Raw genomic sequence first — 21264 nt, forward strand, 5'->3', positions numbered from 1 at the left:
TTGCATTCAAAATTTTATTCAACTACTATTTCATGAATTTATGTCAATAAGTTTGGTATCAAACTGTAGATTATAATTCAAATTTTAGTATTACACATTACTCAATTTAAAAGTAAATATTAAAAATCACAGATAAACATCGATTTTTGTATATCACATGGTATGTTGAATGCAGCACTGGTTCAAATTAGTTGTTTGTGAAGTGAAAATACTAAGTCTATAGTTTCATACGAATTAGAAACTCAAATTACCAAAATTGACATGCTAAAATATAAAATAAGAATGTCTTATCTTTTCTATTTGCTAAGATATTGCTCATGTAATAAATCAAAAACAGTGGCACCCCGCTCACCTCTTTCCATTTTTGGAAACACTCCCTTTTACACACTATTTTCTTCTATATATGACATGAATAACCAATTGGAAGCTCAGAATGTCCCCCTAGTGTCTTTTTCAGCCATTCTAATGGACTTGATGCCATTTATTTCTTTTGAACCAATAATTCGAAGATATAGGGTGTGTCTTTAGTCTGCTCGAAAATTTCATAATCTTTTAGACTAAAATACATTTTAATTACTAAGCTTGATAAATTATAGTGGAATTCTATGGTACTGATGTAGTAATTTATGCTTTTGTAGTTATTCAAATGCATATATAAAACGTAAAAAGAAATTATTTTGTTTCATATCCTCCATGTGCAAAATTTTTAAAGACTTAGCAACCTCCACCAAGCAGCAACCGAGTACAAAGGTTGTAACTGGAAGAGATAATTGTTTGCTTTCCTTTATTATTTACTGTTCTGTGTTTTGAGAAAAATAAGTTTACGAACGTATTTCTAAATAGTAATAACCTATATACATATATAATGTATAATAATTGAAATGTGACCCAACTCTAAATACAAGGTTGATCAATTTGACTAGATCTAAATTACTTTTTTTTCTTTATAGAATAAATAAACTACATTTATTTGCACTAAATAGCCTTAAACTCATAAAAGTATATATCTGTTTTTACTTAAACTTTATTGTTTCGTTGCCCTTTGAACTGTCTCTAACTAATAATCCCACCACAAACAAGTTGTAAATCACTTGGCAAACACATAGCTTACATTACCATATCAAATTACATAACACACAAGCTACTAGCATGCAAATCTTGTGAATTTTTATTCTTATTTCTCTTTATCTAACCTCACTTTACCTAATAAAAAAAAGCATATGACACATGACTAATTAAGTCAAATTACCGCATAAAGGAGATTGTGCCATGTAAGATTTTAATAAATAATATTATATATGTACATGGGTTCTGTTTGTTGTTTTTTGCCAATTATCGAAATAAATGGCTTTTAGTTATATTTCTTAATAGTATAAGATTTGTTAGTGATAAATTCAACGATGAATAAACAGCATACACCTTACTTGTTTTCAAATATATATATATATATATATATATATATATATTCGGAACAAGTTAAACGTATGTACAATAAAGTGTTCACTCTATAGAGAATATAAGCATATCGTAAACATTATATCAGTATATGAAAAGTTCACTCATTTTCAAAATTTTCACTAATAAATGACACAAATATCCTTCACTTGAAAGCAGTTCATTCCCAGCTTATTTGTGTGAAAAATGTACTACATCTTGAAAATTCTAATATAACCAAACCAGTGCTCCTCACATAAATACTCAAGAGTTATTTACACATCCATTCAAAACTAAGACTTCCATAGAATTTTTCTGTTGTGGTATCTCAATAAATACCAAGTTGTTAAAGTATGATACTTGAGCTCAATTAAAAATACCTAATACATATTTTGAGTCAATGTTTAATTGAAAATGGCATTTACTATAAGACTTCTACTTGCAGTAGTAATTGTGGCTTAAACCTAGGGATATGTTTCTTCTGTTTCATACATCCTATTCTGCATTCAAAAATAACTATGTATACAAAAGTTCAGTATTCTAAAATCCATACAATTTTCTGAAGGAGGATGAATTACTTTTACTAACACACAGAGCAGTTTTCAGGACAAACTCCTACAAGAAGAGCAGCAGACTGAAACACCACATGTATTTTAGATTTAAGCTCCTTTAGTCTACTAATAATACTCTGTATCGAGTGAAACAAATACAAAAACTAAAAAATTCCTTGAAGTTAAAGTAATAATTTTAAATAATGTTTAATAGATGTATTTAAAAAAAATTCTTCAATAAACTCTTTGAGGTACATTTTGTGAATCTGCCATTTTTCACCACTGTTTATAAACACAAGTAGAGATGAGATAATTTCTTATTTGAAATTTATGAAATATGTTCACGAACTCACTTTTGGTTTTCGCTTCCCTTTTCCTCTTTTCTTGTTCTTTTTTCTTCCAGTTATTTTTTCATCTTCTGGAACTTGATTCTTATTTTTCTTTGAAATTACTTCCTGGTCAAAAAGGAAAGAAACAATACTATGAAAAACACTTAAAAAGACACACCTTATAATGCAATTTGGTATGTATGATTTCTCTTTAAAGTTGAGATGGCCCTAAGTGGGCAATTTGAAACATATTTCAGACATTAATCTGGAAAGGATTAATCCATTATTCATTAATCAGCAGAAAATTTGCAATGTGAAAAACGTGTTCTGTCTGTATCAGGAAAACTGCTTAATCAATAAAACTACAATTTAGTACAAGTCTTTCTAAAGTTATCATCCACTTAGTTATAAAATATTTATAGAACTTTCTACAGTGATACTGAAGAAAAAACAACAACAAAAAAAAAGATTAAAAGCAAATTACTGGACTTATTACCAAGCTGAGCATTACATTTTTCTTCCGGGAAATAATAACTTGGAAAAATCTTTTTTATTATAAAATAATTTAAATTATGCAATAAAATTGTATAAAAATCATTACATTCTTAAAATACGTAGTAGTGACAAAAAAAATGTGTAACTTGGTTTGGTAAATTGCTCAGAGATAGTGTGTAGTGCAAAGAAGATAGCCAAAACAAGATTCACTATATAGTTGTACTGTACTTCAGAAGATAGCCAAAACAAAATTCACTAAATAGTTGTACTGTACTTCAGAAGATAGCCAAAACAAGATTCGCTATATAGTTGTACTGTACTTCAGAAGATAGCCAAAACAAGATTCACCATATAGTTGTACTGTACTTCAGAAGATAGCCAAAACAAGATTTATCATATAGTTGTATTGTACTTCAGGAGATAGCCAAAACAAGATTCTCCATATAGTTGTACTGTACTTCAGAAGATAGCAAAAACAAGATTCACTATATAGTTGTACTGTACTTCAGAAGATAGCCAAATCAAGATTCACTATATAGTTGTACTGTACTTCAGAAGATAGCAAAAATAAGATTCATTATATAGTTTTACTGTACTTCAGGAGACAGCCAAAACAAGATTACACCATATAGTTGTACTGTACTTCAGAAGACAGCCAAATACAAGATTCGCTATATAGTTGTACTGTACTTCAGAAGACAGCCAAAACAAGATTCACCATATACTTGTACTGTACTTCAGAAGATAGCCAAATCAAGATTCGCTATATAGTTGTACTGTACTTCAGAAGATGGCCAAAACAAGATTCACCATATAGTTGTACTGTACTTCAGAAGATAGCCAAATCAAGAGTCACTATATAGTTGTATTGTACTTCAGAAGATAGCCAAAACAAGATTCACCATATAGTTGTATTGTACTTCAGAAGATAGCCAAAATCAAGATTCACTATATAGTTGTACTGTACTTCAGAAGATAGCCAAAACAAGATTCACCATATAGTTGTACTGTACTTCAGAAGATAGCCAAAACAAGATTCACCATATAGTTGTACTGTACTTCAGAAGATAGCAAAAACAATTAGTGTTCTGTTTAGCTTCTACTTGATCCAGAACAAGTGAAATGGCATATAACTCAACAGTGAACACAGAATCTGCAGAGTGGATCTTGCAAGCAGCCACAGCAAACCATGGTAGAACCTACAGTAACCCGATTTCAACCTATACATACAAATGGGAATAGAAGAAACCATGTTGATGGGCTAATCACAGAATTTACAATATTATCCAATATCAGATCTATGTTGATTTAAGTCAACCCGCCTGGTGACAAAGACCAAAAGTTACAATACCATTTGCAAAATACATAGTAGGATGAGACGCATATTAGAAATGGAGGTTCACAGAACTCAGTGTACAAACTATGGATTGGAGAAGTTCAGAAAGGTCCTGTGCAGAGTCATAGCCCCTGATGATGCACGTGGTCCAAAATCTTCAAGAGAGAGTCCTTGTTTGAAGCATAGATCACAGATCCATAGTTCAGCCTAGATCAAATGACAACACAACAGTTCTTTAGCACAGAACACCTATCTGCCCTCAAGAGGTGGAAGAGAAAATATGGAGGATGTTCAGTGTCCTTGTACACTTGACTCTTAGCTACTTAATCTATGAAATACATGTCAGCTTTTGGTTAAACAGAAGTCCAAAACCTTGTCTTAGTCATCTCAGGAAATATGGCAATTACTAAATGGAGCTTGGAATCGGAGTTTAATTCTCGCTGGTGATAAAAATGCATTCAAATGCTTTTAAATGATGAAAATGTGGAACTTTTTGATGTGGCCCACAGAGACAAGTTAGTGAGATCAACCTGAAGCTTCATCTCAATGTAACCCATTTTCAATGACCAACAAGAAATCTGAAAAGTCACTGACACAGAGGTTGTTTGCAACTGTACAAGGAAGTTGCTTGGTAATGGCTCTGATCTTAATGCTGTAAAGTGTGATACTAAAGACATAACTTTGAGGGATTCCAAGTAGGAATGATCTTTCAGCTAAAGAATTATGAATAAAAATGGGTAGATGGCCATACAATCCATATGATTGAAGGTCCCTTAACATGCCAAACCTCTACATGATGTCATAAGCCTTCCCAAGATAAAAAAAACCATCAAAACAAGATTCTCCCTCTTCAAGAAGAGTTCTCTGACTGGTTTTTCAAGTTGAACCAGGTGGTCCACAGTTAATTGCCATTTGTGGAATATACACTTGGTGGGTGAGAGGATGTTATCTGATTCAACATACCAAACAAGATAACAATTTACCATCCTCTCTATAACATTACAGAGACAGTTAATCAAAACAACAGGTTTTTAATTAGAAATAATCTTGGGATCCTTTCCAGGCTTAGAAAAATGGATAATAGTACCCTTACACCATGCATTTAAAAAATCCTCCTCCTGTCAAATTTGATTAAAAACAATCAGAAGATCAAGAAAGGCAGTAAGGAGATTGCACAGCATCTCACAATGAATGTCATCTGGCCCAACTGATGTATTGCCAGACCAGTTTAGAGTAACTTTAAGTTCAATTTGAGAAAATGGTTGTTTACAATCATAGAAACTATCAGCTTGAAACGAAGGTGGTGTTCTTTCCACCAGTGTCTTGATTGTCAAGAAAGAAGTAAAAGGAGTAAATGTGTGGATTGGCGAGAAAAGCACCTACCTAGGGTTTTAGCAATATTCTGTATATCTTGGCCATCAGAGTGTAAGATTGATAAAAGATAGGAGGTAAATCCTTTCCTGGAAACATGTAAAGAGAACAAAGTGTGATGCATGACCAATGGAGACAAATGTGGCAACAGCCTCCTGTGCTGTATTTAATCGTACAATCATGGACGGTGTATGCTTGTCAATCAGCTACACACCACCTCCATGAACCCATCCATCACACAACCTGGCTTTTCCATACAAAGAAAAGCTGCCAAAATGTGAGTGTATTTGGAGTTTTCAGGAATATCTAATGTAAGGAGAGACAAATAAGATGATAAGAATTGATCAAGGCCATAACCTTAGAGTGCCAGCATGGAGTCATTATGACTCCATACCACCTGATGTTAATGACTGGAAATTTAATGCTGACATTCAAGGGATAATGTCATCTAAATTAGAAATTAAACCTTGATGGTTTTATTGCATTAGAATGGGCATTTTTACCTAGGAAATGTTGGAATCTCTGCAGAGAGGCTTAATGTTGTGATTCATGACTAACTTGGTGTTTTTTTTATTTTTAAGATATTTATCAATCTCCATGGATCCTGTCCTGGATCAGTGGGGCAGATCCCATCCAATGAAAAAGGGCATGACCAAATAATAATTGTACAGTTGTCATAGTGCTTACCACCACAACGAGCAGAGGTTAAACTTTCAAGGCAAGATGCCTTTGAATGTACAAACTGATGACATATAAACATTAGAGAGGGTATAAAATATATGGCCTGACACTGCAATTCCTTTACCTGTATTGACAGAGGCAGGTGGACGTGATGATGTAAATAACACTGTTGTAGTCGGAACCTCAATGTCCAAGACCGAGACATGAGGGTTCGAGACTGAGACCTTAGGGGTCGAGACCAAGACCTAGTAATAAATTATACAATGAAAAATAAAGCATGAAGAATAAAAATTACGTGCATAAAATAAACTTTATTAACATTTTAACTGCAAACCTTTAACATGTTAACCTCACAGTGTTTGTTTTAATGTTTTCTTCTATGAAAAAATAACAATGAAAAAAAAAGAATTAATTTAAAAAATTCAAAAAGGTCAGCATACAAAACTAAAACTAGTGTTGGTGTCAGTACATTCTTTATGATCTTTGAAATCAAATAGGATCACAATAGATCTACAAGACCTGTTGAATATCGTGGATAATTGCTAATGTTTGATGTAAATATGTACACCAGATGAAGTTCATACAAACTTTTAGCAAGCCTATGTGTAATGCAATATATAGTAGCATTTAGTTTTAAATAGCAGGTGTTATAACTGCAGATTAGCATACAAGTAATATGGTGATTGGTGATGTAAATAAAATAAGGGAGGATGCCTAGAGAGCAAATGCCACAATTCACACACACACTAAGGGAAATCCAGATACGTTTTTAAATATTGCCTTATTAAAGTAAGAACTTAAAGCTTATATACTATTCAAATATGGATTATTAACTATGTTTTTATGCTATACTTATTGGTATACCATGAAAAGAAAGGAGCTTAACTAATAGATTGTTCAGGCAGGATATTCACGGTGAAATTTAATTGAATGGATGGCAACTGCCTGTTGTAGAAACAGAAGTGTAGAGGATGACATTTCAAAGGACTTCCATCTTTTGTCTTCAGAATCAAAAGGTGAAAGACTTTTGAAATGTCGTCCTTTATACTTGTGTTTCTTCATCAGGCAGTTGCTATCCATTCACATTCAACTAAATTTCATAGTTTAATTAGATTTTGAATGTAATTTACTAAAACTTATTGCCTATATATAATGAATGAAAACAAAGTTAACTTAAAAACTGATGCCTTTTCTTTTTTACATATGCCTTCCAATTTGGAACAATGATTTAATTATGTGAACAAATCATGTTGAGTACTTACATTATACAATGACCCAATTTTATGGATCTACAGAGACTTGAAAAATACAAACTGATCTGTCGTTTGTACATACAAGTCATAGCTCGTGACGGTGAAGGTCAAGTAATAATTTATTATTCCATTTATGTAATTTATATATATACTAATACTTAAAACATTAGTGAGGTTTGTTTTTAAGGACAAAGCTACACAATTGGCTCTACGCACTGTGCTCAAAATGAGTATCAAACACAAATTTGGGGCATTATAAGCACTCAAAGCTATCGCTGAGCCACTTTTTCGACAACTCTTTCGACACAGGCTCAGTCCCTGGACCAACCTCATAACCATTTTGTGCTTTTTACAGTTTTCATGTTATAACTTTTAATATTTTAAGTGTATCTTCAAAAAATTTTGTAGACTTATAGTAAACATTAGAAGCCTTTTGCACACAAAAAAATCAGATTTTTTATGAAATATTTTTACTTATATTTGTCTGTGAAAATACTGATTCTTTTTTTTTTAACTAGACTGAGTGCAAAGTGATTTTCATTTTAAAAAATCTCAAATTTCATTTGCACAACCTCTGAAACCTCCTAAATACATATATACCTTTTTTTCAATAAAACATTATATTTTATCTGTTATTACATTTATTATTTGATTCTTCAGCCTGTAGCTAACTCACTGAAGTAGAATGAAAAGAAAAATTGTAAAATCAGAAATATAATGAGCAGCTGTTTTCTTTTTCTTCATTATTGATTATGAAGTTTCAAAGTTCTTCCCCTAACAGTTTCAACTGCTAAATATATCTGACATATTTTATGTGTTTATTTTAGTGTCACCGACAAATTACAAACCCGCTTACAAAAAAGCAATAATTCACCGCCCATGTTAGAAGACACAGTTTTTATGTACAACCATAATACAAAACTCTCGAGCGCAAAAATGCACAAGTATTCAGTGAGGTGACATTTCCCTTGCTCTGAGAACACAATATAGGATATAGCAGTTTATAGTTCCTACAACACTTTAAACAGGAATTTCCCAGGGTAATAAAATTGCAATTAGAATGTGTAAAAACATTTATTATATGGTTCAGAGTTGGGCTGATCCAATAAATATTGTAGGTTCTGACCCGGGCTTATCCAATTACATAGCAGGTATTTCAGTAGTATGGTCACCCACTTGATGTGTGTGGAATTTCGCAGCATAAGTATATGAAGGTGTTATTTGGGCACATTCTTATAAATGATACTACCCTCTCTCACTTTCACCACACTTAGAAAGTAAATGAGAAATACACTGACAAACAAAGATTTTGAGTACGAAATGTTGCGCTCTTGCATCGCTCATGCGTCGAACTTGCTAAGCCTTGACGTAAATCTCGTTTATTCTTCTGGATGGAGGGGGTAGATATACTAACTTTTTTAGACTTCAATCATGAACACTGGACGTGTTATGTGACACACAAAATCAATATTTAACATTTTTTTCTTTACATTTCCTTTTAAATTAAGAAATTAAAACATATATAATATCAACACTTAAATTATAATCCATGTTTTGATGCCAATTTCATTGATGTAAGTAGTAAAAATGTTGTTTAATAAAATTTTGAAAATAACGCTCCAAAACGTCTTGACACGTGCACTTTAACCTACCTGGGGCGAAAGGGGTAAAGTCTTTACAGATTTAATACTTCTAATTGTCAATATAGTGTGTATATCTTCATCTGGCAGTCTTTCTGATAATATTACAAGTCTTTCATATACAAAAAATCATATTTTTTAGTGAAGTATTTTTAATAAAATGAAATAAAGATTTGTCCATGAATATATTGAATATTTGTTTTGAATAATCCATGTGCAAAATAATTTTCATGTTAAACTGTAATACTTTTCCTCATCTCAAAATCTCAAATTTCCTTTGTGTAATCCCTAAAACCTCCTAAATTCACTTCAAACGTTTTTTTCAGTAAAACTTCATAGTTTAACTGTTATTTTCTCTACCCTATCTCAAAACAGAATCATTCAATTCAACCGAACTCGTAGCCACCAAAAAAAAATCTAAATTACCCTGTTTTCTCTCTAGAATTATTTCAAATTGTAACATGAAACTACATTCGTTTATCCTAAGTAGCTTTAAGTTTGTAACAGTATACATCTATTTAGAATTAAATTTTATTGATCACTTGGAAAACATGCAGCTCACATTACACTAACGAATTACATTACCCACAAACTACTATGGGCTGCTCGCGTGTGTGCCTCATGAAACATTTTTATTATTCATTTTACCTAATCTAATCTTAACTATCCTAAAAGAAACCCTATTTTTACATTTTAGTTACTTTTATAATTATACATTAAGAATAAACATGAAAAACAAGAAATAAAATACTTAACCAATCTTCTTTTTACTTGCTGTCGATTGTCGAAGAAAGTTAACTCTAATTTTTTTATAATAATGATAGTAATGCAATTAATAATTTTTATTTAATTAAATAATGCACCAAAGAATATAGACTAATAACATACAAAAAGTAGACAAATTCCCTTACCACTCAAAATTTTTCTGGCTTTCTAATTATGCGACAAAAGTTGTTACAAATTCATCCAAGTTAGTCATTAACTTTTACATGGGAATGATGTTGGTGCTCTGAGTGAAATTGACATTTAACCATTCAGAATATAACATCATACAAAATACCATTTGATAGATGAAAACCTTGACTTTCTATATATAATTAAATATAAGAGAGAACTATAAACAAATTCTGAAAGAGAGGATTGTGACAGGTAGGTGTGGCAGGAGGGGTCTGATTTTCCAATCAATAGCTCTGTAACCAAACAAAATTGAAGCCTATAAAAATTATGGTTTGTCTGAGCAATAATAATTTTATAGAGTAATTTACATTTAATTTCATACATCTTCAAGGGGTGAAGGATAAAATAGGGATGATGACATGCTAAAACAAAATGTGTCACGTCGGTCACACTAGGGGAAATTCAGAATTTCCTTGTAGAATTAAGAACTTAAAACTTGTATACTATTAAAATATGGATTATTAGGTAAAAGCTTATGCTATTCTAATTGGTATAACATAAACAAAATGTAGTTTAATAACATTTTGAGTGTAAGATACTAAAACCTTATGTCATACACAGTGAAGAATACCCATGGCGATAGGGTTAATCAGAAGGTTTCATTTTATACTTTATAAAAAGTTTTAAGTTTATTGTCAGCAGGTGACAGGATTTAGGTAGAGCTCAAGTATATGAATGGTGAACAGACCTCGCCAAATATGGCTGATGTTGCTGGGGCCATTTGCGTAGTACTGATCATACTCAAATAAGACAGATCAATGTTCTGTCAAAACATGTTGTATGTTCCACTATCAATAAAACTTTTCCTTATGCTTATAAATCAGTTTGCCAACTTATTATTATATTAGCATGACTGCCTTCAATGGTCCCGAATAATAGTTTATAAGAGTGCCTAGCTAAATCCATGGATAAAGCACTCAAGAATTTCCATATAGTCAGTTATTGCACTGCTCATATTCTCTGCTCATTCATATTAGGTTATCAGTGCGATTTTGAGTACAACACACAAATATTGAATATGCACAAAATATGAATCATCTTGCCTGATGTCATGCATACTTAAAATCTATCTTATGAAAATACTTGAGTAAGGAAGCATATAGACTTAAACCATTTTTTATTGCTTTGAATTAGTTAATTATAAGTTGCTTCCTGAAGTAACCAAAAGTGTGGCACTGTAATATTTTAAGATAAGATTTAGATAAGTCTCACTGTTCTTACAGCAGTACACTGTAATAACACTGAAAAATCATAATCATGAAAAGAATAAGACTAATACTAAAAATAAAAGGAAATAACATTGAGAGGAATGGTTCTGAAAAGGAATAACACTATGTACTGTTAATATAGAAAAAATGAAACTTATAGGACAAGATTTTCAGTAAAAGTAAACTCTACAACCCTTTTATTATTGATTGCCTGTTAACAGTTATCAAGAAATATATCTGGCAAAAATCAAATAAATAATTTCATTGTGTTGTCAGTGACATGATTTTTCTTACTTTCATTTGACTCACTGCTCTGTCATAAGCTTCAATTAGTGCTGTGTCGTCCCATATTTCATTGTGTTCTGAAGTTTTCTAAAAAACAAATGCACATTCATTGATCATTAAACAAAATTACTGTAAAATGAAAATCAAATCATGAACAAAACACTCATGTTTAGAACCACATATTGTGTAATCAACATGATTAAATAAGCCAAAACATACAAAACAAAAATGTTAAAAAAAAGATTAATAGTTCAGAAATTATACATTGTAGATATATTTTGTTTAACAATGAACCATATATATACATATTCACACATATATATGTGTGTGTGTGTACAAATACAGTATCATATTTAAACACCACAAAATAAGTTTGATATATTAAATTACATTCCAATTTTCTACAATTAAAAAGCTGAAATAATTTATAATAGTACAAGGGAACAATCTTATTACATCATGAAGTTATCAATTAAACCAAAGTATTAAAAAAATGAATTTAACTTCAAAGTACAAAAATAGAATGAAAAAATAAAAAAATATATTCTATTCATTAACTTTCTTTTACAAGCAATTCTCTTGTTTTTCTTATAGTATTTTAATGATTTTTTTATGCTGTAACACCTTGATGATCACAACTTTGTAAACAATTTAAGAATAAAGTTTTGTTTTGCTTTTAAAATCACAATTAAGGAGTACTACGAATATCCCTATAAATAATATGAAAATCAATCTAAAAAATAGGCATTTTTTCTGGTAATTATTACCTGTGAGGTTTACAAACTTCTAAAATATTTTAAATAAGCTGATAGAAATAGCTAAATGTATGCAATAAATATAAAAAATAAAACTCTGTAACCCGAGCACTTTTGAAAGGTGGACTTTTCTTCTTCAGGGGCAAACTGGGAATGGTGGTGTAACTGGTCTTCCAGTAAGTGTTTTTGAATATTTTTTCAATGTACATTTGTAAGCTCCACTTGTGCCCGGTGAAACAGGGCCAGAAAGGAGAACATTATGTAAAAAAGTGTTAGAGATGTTTTGCTTTAGAAATGGTCAAGAAAACCTATATGTGTTATTATAAAGTAAAATAAAGATGACAGAAGGAGATTGATTGAGAAAGATATGTTAAGCAGATCAACTTCTAAAGACAGGCATGGAAAATTATCATAAATAAATACAGTGAAACCCTGATTTTACACGCCCCAATTTAATGCAAATTTGGCTATAACAAGATGGGTCATTAACTCTTTCAACACGGGCTTGGTTCCTGGGACCTGACCATCGTAACCATAACCTCGTTATAGTTTACATACTAATAACTTTTAATATTTTAAGTGTATCTTTACAAAACCCCAATTTAATGCGACCCTGCTTGTTTTGTGATGACATTTTATGGACCTAACCGATCGCTTTATAATGGGGCTACAGTGTATTAAGTATTAGAGAGATTAGTGGTAAACATCATGAGTTCACACTACATGAAAAAAATAATAATAATAGTTTTTCTAACAGAGAACAAACCAATAATTGGAAGTCACTGATTCCAAGGTCTAGATTTATTACACAAGGTTGAACAGTATTTAGATTTGCAATCCAATAAGCTTCTTTTTACCTCTCTATTAGCTCATGTTTACCTTTAACTTATAGCAATGATGCCATTTTTAAACCACATTAACCCCTTCTGTACATGTTACCGAGTTACATTCAAAATTTGATTAATCTACTTTGCAATACATGTATTTAATGAAATTATTATCATGAAGTATGTTTTATATTATCTAATTTTTGTTCCTTTATTTTAAAAAGAAACATCTAAAACAGAAATTAAAACTGCAATTTTACTGTCACATGAGCTGCTCATGGTTACAATTCTCAATTTTTAAGAAGTCTTATATACTAAACTTTGAGTAACTAATATAGACTGTTAATTCAGTTGGTCAAAGTACAGTACACAGATGTCTTTTATTATCATTTGGAAAATTTCCAACCATTTCTTCCTACATGAAATGTTGTAAATTTTTTATAAGTTTAAGGTCAGCCTTGCCCACTTACAAAATTGAAGCTGTGTTGCTAAGCGACAGTTTGGAGTTGAAAGTCATGCTTATAACCACTAGAAAGAGCAAATTTCCTGCCATTTACTTAGTAGATGAGGAAACCTTACCAGTGTATGAATTTGTACTACGAGATAGAAAAGATGCTTAGTCCATTGTTCTCTCAATGGGTACGTAGCACTTGGCAAGTGTTTCTCACCTCATATGCATTAGTTTGCTTCACAGTTAGATTGCATTTATGTTTTACATTTATTTCTTAACTAATTATGTGTTATTTGTGTTTCAAATCCATATTTGAAAAGTTTAATGTAGCTTGGATTTGAAAGTGTCTAAACAAGATGGCATCATTCGCTTGCACGAGCATTAGTGAAAGTCTGTGCAAATTAGTCACCCTATAATAATAATAGAGCCCCATGGGGACTAGTTTATGTACCAGCATCTATAATAAAAGACAAGGAATTTGAAAGGAAAATTAAAAATAAACTAAGTGAAATGATAATGAAGTTTCAAAATACTTCTATGAAGAGCTAAAACGTATGTAGATATTTTCATTTCTTAATTTTAAACATTTCATTGCACTTTATGTTGATGATAATAATAACTAGTGTTAGTGATATAGTAGAGAAAATGGAAAATAAAATATAAACATTTACCTTAAAAACTTTTGATATTCATTTTGGAAGTTCTAGAGATTATGCAAATGAAATGTGAAAACTGTAAGAAAATAAATAGTATTTTTATACTCACAATGAAAATCACCTTGCATGTGAACAAGGAATTTTTTTTTATTAGAAACAGTAGAAAAAATCAAAATTAAATATCTTATTTTTCTGATCCTACATACTTTTAGGAATGTTCATGTCAAATTTCAAATAATTTCATCCACTAGTTTCATTTTTGTAAAGTATTTTCATGAGGGTTACAAAACCTGCTTACAATGTAAGTAGATTGTCATCTTCAGGTTAATTACTCTCCTATTCAAACTAACTTTCTTGACATCACTGTTTTTTTAAAGGATGGAATTGTACATACTGACTTGTACAAGAATCCTACAGACAGACCACAGTACCTTCACCATAAATGTTGTCACTAGGTTCAAACTAAAAGGAACATTACCTACAGTCAAGCTCTTAGAATAATGAAAATCTGTGCAGATGAAACAGATTACAGAAAACACACCAAGGACCTAAAATAAACCATATTACAAAGAGGATATAAAGATATCAAAACTGACAGACAGATAATAAAAGCTAACAACACTCAGCAGGAAAACATCCTAAAAAGAAGTAATACTAAAGTTTCAAATATAATTCCTCTTGTTATTTCCTATCACTTTATACTCAGAAACGTTTCATGAATTCTGAAAAAATATTTTCATATCTTACAACTGAAAGATCATCTTAACTCTCTCACTATGGATTTGGTCTCAGGGACCTACCTCCTAACCATTTTGTGCTTGTTATAGTTTTCATGCTATACCTTTTAATACAGTAAGTGTATCTTCACAAAATTTTGCAGATTATCAGTAAATGTTACAAAGCTTTCATACACAAAATATCAAATATTTTTATGAAGTTTAAGATTTTTTAAGTAATGATTTGCTCATGAATTTTCCTTTTTTGAATATTGACTATCCAACATGCAAAGCAATTTTGATTTTAAGAATAAAAATACCTTTATGCATTAGAAAATTTTCAAATTTAACATGCAAAATCTTTATAACCCTCTAGATAATTATAAAAACTTTTTTATTTTATTTGTTACTTACATTATTGTATCTCTGTATGGGTTTGGTCGATTTGACTAACCTCATAAGCATAAAAAATAGGAAATAGATATAAGTTATGCTTTTATCATTCTAGAATTACTACATCATATCACAAAAACACAATTGTTTAGCCTAAATAGCTTAAATCTTATAACATTATACATATATAAAAATTTATTATTTATATTTTATTGACCTTTCAGCAGTGTTTGACTAACGTTACAGAAGTTGAATGATGCGCACACATGCACTCATGTTACTGTATCGTATAATATGAAACTGGCCTTTAAAAAGTGGCCTATCTTGGTTGTGTTTTAGTGGATCACTATTTTGTAAGATACAATCACATTTTGGTTATAATACATTATATACATATATACATTATTACTATTTACAAATAAGTTCTTAAATTTCAGTTATTTTTCTTAAAACAGAATGGTAAATAAAGATGTATAGAAAACAATTATCTTTTCTAGTTATGCACTTTGCTTCCTGCCACATTTTGCTAAGCCTTATCAAATTTCACACGTGGAGAATGTAAAACAAAATAATTGTTTCAGGTTTTATATATACATTTTGAAATAACAAAAAATCATAAATTACTATATCAATATCACAGACTTCCACTATAATTTATCAGGCTTAGTAACTAAGCTGTATTTGGGTCTAAAAAATATGATTTTTGGATCTCACTAATGTCTTACCTTACCACTTGGAACCTACCATGAAAAGAAAGGTTTTCCCATGTAAATACTTCACAGAGGCTCAGAAAACCACAAGTGGAACATTTCAAGCTTTCAAATGATTATTCACACATCATAGATAGAAGTACGTGTACAAAGCAAGTATTTCCATAAAATGGAAAGGGGTGGGCAGGGCCAATGTGTTTTACTCAATAAATGTAGGGACATTTCAGTAAATAGAAAAAATAGGAGGTTCTTATTTGATATTTTAGCTTTTCAATATTGGTAATTTGAGCTTCTAATTCGTAAGAAACTATAGACTTTGTACCTAGATATCACAAACATCTAGTCTGAACCAATGCTGCATTCAACATATCACGACACACAAAAATCCATATTTAGGTTTTTTTTTTATATATTTACTTTTAAATTAAGAAATTAACTAATGTATAATACTACAATTTGAATTATAATCTACAATTTGATATCAAACTTATTGACATACATTCATAAAATAGTAGTTTAATAAAATGTTGAATGCAAGTCTACAAACACAATGCATTGGCCTTTGACATGTGACCACAATGCCTGTCAGGTATTTCCTGAAGTTCCTCTTGTCTTCTTCCAGAAAAGCAGAAGTCTAAAAGATATCCTTGATCATACAGAAATTAATTAAATCCCACCAAAAAATTAACGTCATCCATGTAATAAATCTTGTTGTCAAACTTGCAAGTCCATAAAAACTACTGACTCTTTTTCAGATAAGCACAACCAGAGAAACTTTAAAATTTCTAAAGAAAATCATAGGGACCAAAGAGTGCCATTTACCTTATACAACGTAAAAAATGCAATCATCAGTATGTAGGACATACCCAAATGACTCTTAGAGAATGTTTCAACAACCATAAGTTTTCTATTAACCCCCAAAAAAGATCTCCCTGTTGCTCAACACTTCAATCAACCCAGTCATTCTATTAACGATGTTACTCTCATTGGCACTGAAACTGACTTTAAAACTAAAACTGTGCAATAAATCTAGATTCTGGAATCAGTGATCTCTAATCACTGGTTTGTTCTCCATACCAAGAAATCGGTGATCTCTAATCATTGATTTGTTTTGTCAGAAAAAAAAATATTTTCATGCAGTATGAACTCTGAGTGTTTATCTGTAATCTTTCTAATATTTACTATTTCTTTATGATAATATTTTATGCCTGTCTTTAGAAGTTGATCTGCTTAACATATCTTTTTCAGTCAATCTCCATGTGTCACCTTTATTTTAATACTAAAATAACAACACTTAAATATAGTTTTTCTTGACCATTTCTAAAGCAAAACATCTCTAACACCTTTTTACATACAACTTTTGTTTCCAGCTATATTGCACTGGAAATGAGATACACTTACAACAGTACATTGAAAAATATTCAAAAACACTTCCTGAAAGCCTAGGTGATCTTCATGACTTCACTCAACTCTCTTTATATATCATTCATTCAGTTATACCACCATTCCCAGTTTGCCCCGAAGACAGGTCCACTTTTCAAAAGCACTTATGTTACAGGGTTTTTATCATTTTATATTAAGACTTCATGAACCTGTATGTTTTTCTGACATCATGAATGTATGCAATAAATGTAATTTTAAAGTGTAAAATTTGATATTTGATACTCATTTAAAGTATACTTATTATAAAAAAACTATTTAAACTATTACAACATGCAATGACATGCTGACACACATAGCAGAAAATTTACAAAAGATTAACCTTATTATTTATACATTTAAGAGATAATCTATAACAAAGTTAAAAGAAAAGTTAACAGACAAACTGAATTTATTTATACATTATGCAGTATTACTTGTGGTAGAGAAGAATATACAAATTTGCATGTATGCATATAACACTTGCAAACATCTTAGCAGTAAACACCAGTATTTTAAATCACATTAAAAAATTATTTTGGTTATGAATACATTCAGTAAATAAATTTTCACATTCTTGTTGCAGTGTAGTCCAGTAGCTATGTGAAAACATTGTAGATCTTATGAAAAAAATATCAAATTTTGTGGATATTCAGACCTGTTTGTTTCAGATGATCAGTCTCAAGCCATACATGGTCACAATGGAAAATGCAGAATCACAGTAGAAATAGAATACAGTGATGGTTTAGTGATGCTGTTGTTGTTAAGTAACATCTGCACTTATGGTACCCTTTTCAGGCATTAGAAATTTACAATCTCTTAGTAAATTAAATAATTCATTATATTTTCTACCCTTGATGAAAAATTTTTTCTTGAAACTCAACCATTATGTTTTAACTGTTAAGTTATTAATATAAACAAACACACCTAAATAACTGTGCATTACAAGCAATTAAAAATAAGGAAGTATGTGGCAACTATGTAAAAATAAATAATCCTGTCTCATGGTACCCATAGTCTTAGACAAGGTTGTCTTGTTGTTAATGTAAATGGTCACTTTTTACTCTAGATTGGAAAGTACTGGATACAAAACACCCATTCCTGACAGTGGGCACTGGTAAAGCTTTCCATTGTACCTCATCCAAAGCAGATTTTGGGAAATAAGCATACCCTGGGAGGCAACACCAGCCAGCTGGTGGGATATACTTAGATGAATGGATAAAGAAAACATACTCATTTCAAGGATGGTGGGTTGATTAAAGAATGGCAACCAGAGGGAATAGAGATCCCATGGGAGATAATGAGAGATAAAAACATGGGGAGTTGGCCACATACCCACCTGGAGAATCTTATCCAAGCCAGTGAGACGTGAGAGAAAGAAGATGCAAGAAAATGTGAAAGAGCCTGTGAGAATCAACAAATAGAGAAGAATACATGAAATGGAGAAGCTAACAGATCCAACTAATAAAGGTAGAAGGCAAGAGGTCCCCATATGAAGAGGGTCCCCAGGGTAGAAAAAAGACAATGGTGGGGACTCCAAAGGACGAAGTTTGTGCCAATCAACACCAAACAGTCCAAACTGCACCTCAGAGCTGATCCAGATGAACATAGAGATGAGAGATAAAAGGAACAGACACCAGAGAGAAAGAACAGTTACCCTCCCAGCTGAAGGTACAGGAAGTAAAAATGGTACGGGTAGAGAAGTAAGAAGTGCAGTGGAAACAGAGTGAGAGAAGTATCAATAGCATAGATATCTGAATGATGGCAACCACTGGCAAGAAGGAGAAAGAAGGAAGTCATAAGAAAATGGCAGCAGCTCAATCAGGGCATGTGTGAGAATAAGTAACACCACATGAAAGTCCCAGTTAGGCATGGGAACTAGGCAAGTGGGTTGGAGAAGAAAGGATTGGAACAGAGTGGAGAGAACAAAAGAATCAAACACCCTGTGGTAACTGGAAAGGTGGAATGTATTGGATGAGGCAATTTGATAACCACTGATGGTAGAGACCAACAAAACATGGTCAAACAACCAAGTGAAAAGGCAGAAAGGTGGGTCCCAAAAGGATGGTTGGGAGGAAGTGCCTGATAGACCAACAATGAGCAACTCACCAGTTTCATTGATAAACAAAGTGAAGGTATGACATGAATGGGATAAGAAGAAGGCTACATGATCAGAGAGTCTGGTCCTAAGGATGATAAACTGAATAAATACCACACATGGAGATGAAGGAATGATACCTCTGGATGAAGAAATGGATGTGTGAGGTAAAAGCAAAAGAGAGAGGGTACTTGGTAGATGAAGAGGGTATGGACTCCATTCGAGGAAATAGAAGAAACCAGGGATGAGCTGGCCAAAGAGATACCACCAATAAAACCTGACAAGGAGTGTTGCATATCAAGGTGATGACCCAAGGGAGGATTAAAAGAGGAAGCTAGACACACACACAAGGTGAGATCAGTCCTAGCTGAAAGCATCAACAGCCAGAGCCAAAGGATGAGGAAAATGGGACCAGAAGAGAATATGCTTGGAGTTGAGAGGAGAGACAAATGCATTTATGAGATGTACATCTGACTGTAAGCAAATCTAGTGAAAAACTTCAAGTGGAGAGACCACACCATGGACTCAAAGTGGTCTGGCCAAGAAAGGCAATAAGCACCAGATTTAAATACCCCTGGTACACAACAAGACAAACTTGAGGAGATAGTACCCAGAAAAGTAGGTCCCCCCACAACATGCAATATAAAAAACAACTATGGACTTGTATATTGTGGATCCTGACCAACTGATCGCAAAGAGGTAAGAAACGAAAATATACCCAACAAACAGCAAGAAATTTGAGCATGTTGATGTGAAGTAAACCCTTTTTCTATGCCTAAATGCCAGAAGACGGGGTATCATTCAGAGATGCATCCCAACCTAAAAGGGAAACAACTGTGAAGAGATGGAGATCCAGTCAGGGGGTAATGGAATACCAATCATGATATTGGCATGATCTAGACATCAAAAAAATCCTTGAGAAGAGGAGAAGGGAAGTTCACAATAGAGAATTGATGGAATCTGAGATACATTCCACAATTCCTGCAAAGGTCACTAGAGTAAGCATGTGTATAAGCCTCAAAGGAATTAGTGGTTCCATCAAAGCCAAAGACGCCAAAAGCAAAAGAACTTCACATGCAGGATGAGGAGAAGCACAAACCATGGTGACCAGGCATTCCATAGTCTGCAGATGAAAAGTAGAAGAGTGAACCCGACCAAGACAAGAGTAGAAAAAATGACAGAAGCACTAAATATCATGCACACATGAGAAAGGACTTGGAGAGTATGGCAAGTCATCCCAACTGAGCAGCCTCCTGCAGAAGAAGGGAGGTGTGAAAGAAGGGCATCTCTTGAGAATGGTCAATTGGAAGCCAGTCAACAATGCAGAAAAGGAAACACAGCCTTAGTCCATGAAGGTGTCAAGAGAAAGCCCACATGCCTTAATGGAAGACATAAGGGATCAATGCTGCACTGAAGGGAAGAGCATATAAATGGAAGACTTGACTCTGAAGGAAGAGAGAGAGAGAAGTGGAGAAAGATGGTGGGTGTAAACAGGAAAAATCCCTCTGTTGGTAGATAAGTAAGACAAACGGCAGAGGAAGGTCTACAATGAGGTATAAGAAGGGTAGGGATAGAATGATCTGGCAAATAAACAGGAGTCAAAGGACAAGGCTGAAAAAGACAAGAAATGGGTTTCATGGAATAACGAAATGTAAAAATTAAAAGCTAAAGATAAAGAAAGGAACATACCGGAGAAAGC

General features: G+C 32.2%; 1 protein-coding gene across 4 annotated transcripts in view; it reads right to left on the reverse strand.

Moving 5' to 3' along the window:
• Positions 1 to 21264, reverse strand: part of LOC106462279 (survival motor neuron protein 1-like) — a 116487-nt gene that overhangs the window by 37276 nt on the left and 57947 nt on the right. For all 4 annotated transcript variants that reach the window (XM_022389483.1, XM_013922181.2, XM_022389481.1 and 1 more), the window contains 2 exons: positions 11550 to 11627; positions 2339 to 2440 (listed from right to left, as the gene is read on the reverse strand). In XM_022389483.1, the coding sequence (XP_022245191.1) occupies positions 2339 to 2440; positions 11550 to 11627 (180 nt within the window). The remainder of the gene's footprint in view (positions 1 to 2338; positions 2441 to 11549; positions 11628 to 21264) is intronic.

Source organism: Limulus polyphemus, unplaced genomic scaffold (genome assembly GCF_000517525.1).
Source record: "Limulus polyphemus unplaced genomic scaffold, Limulus_polyphemus-2.1.2 Scaffold1131, whole genome shotgun sequence".
Taxonomy (NCBI): Eukaryota; Metazoa; Arthropoda; class Merostomata; order Xiphosura; family Limulidae; genus Limulus; species Limulus polyphemus.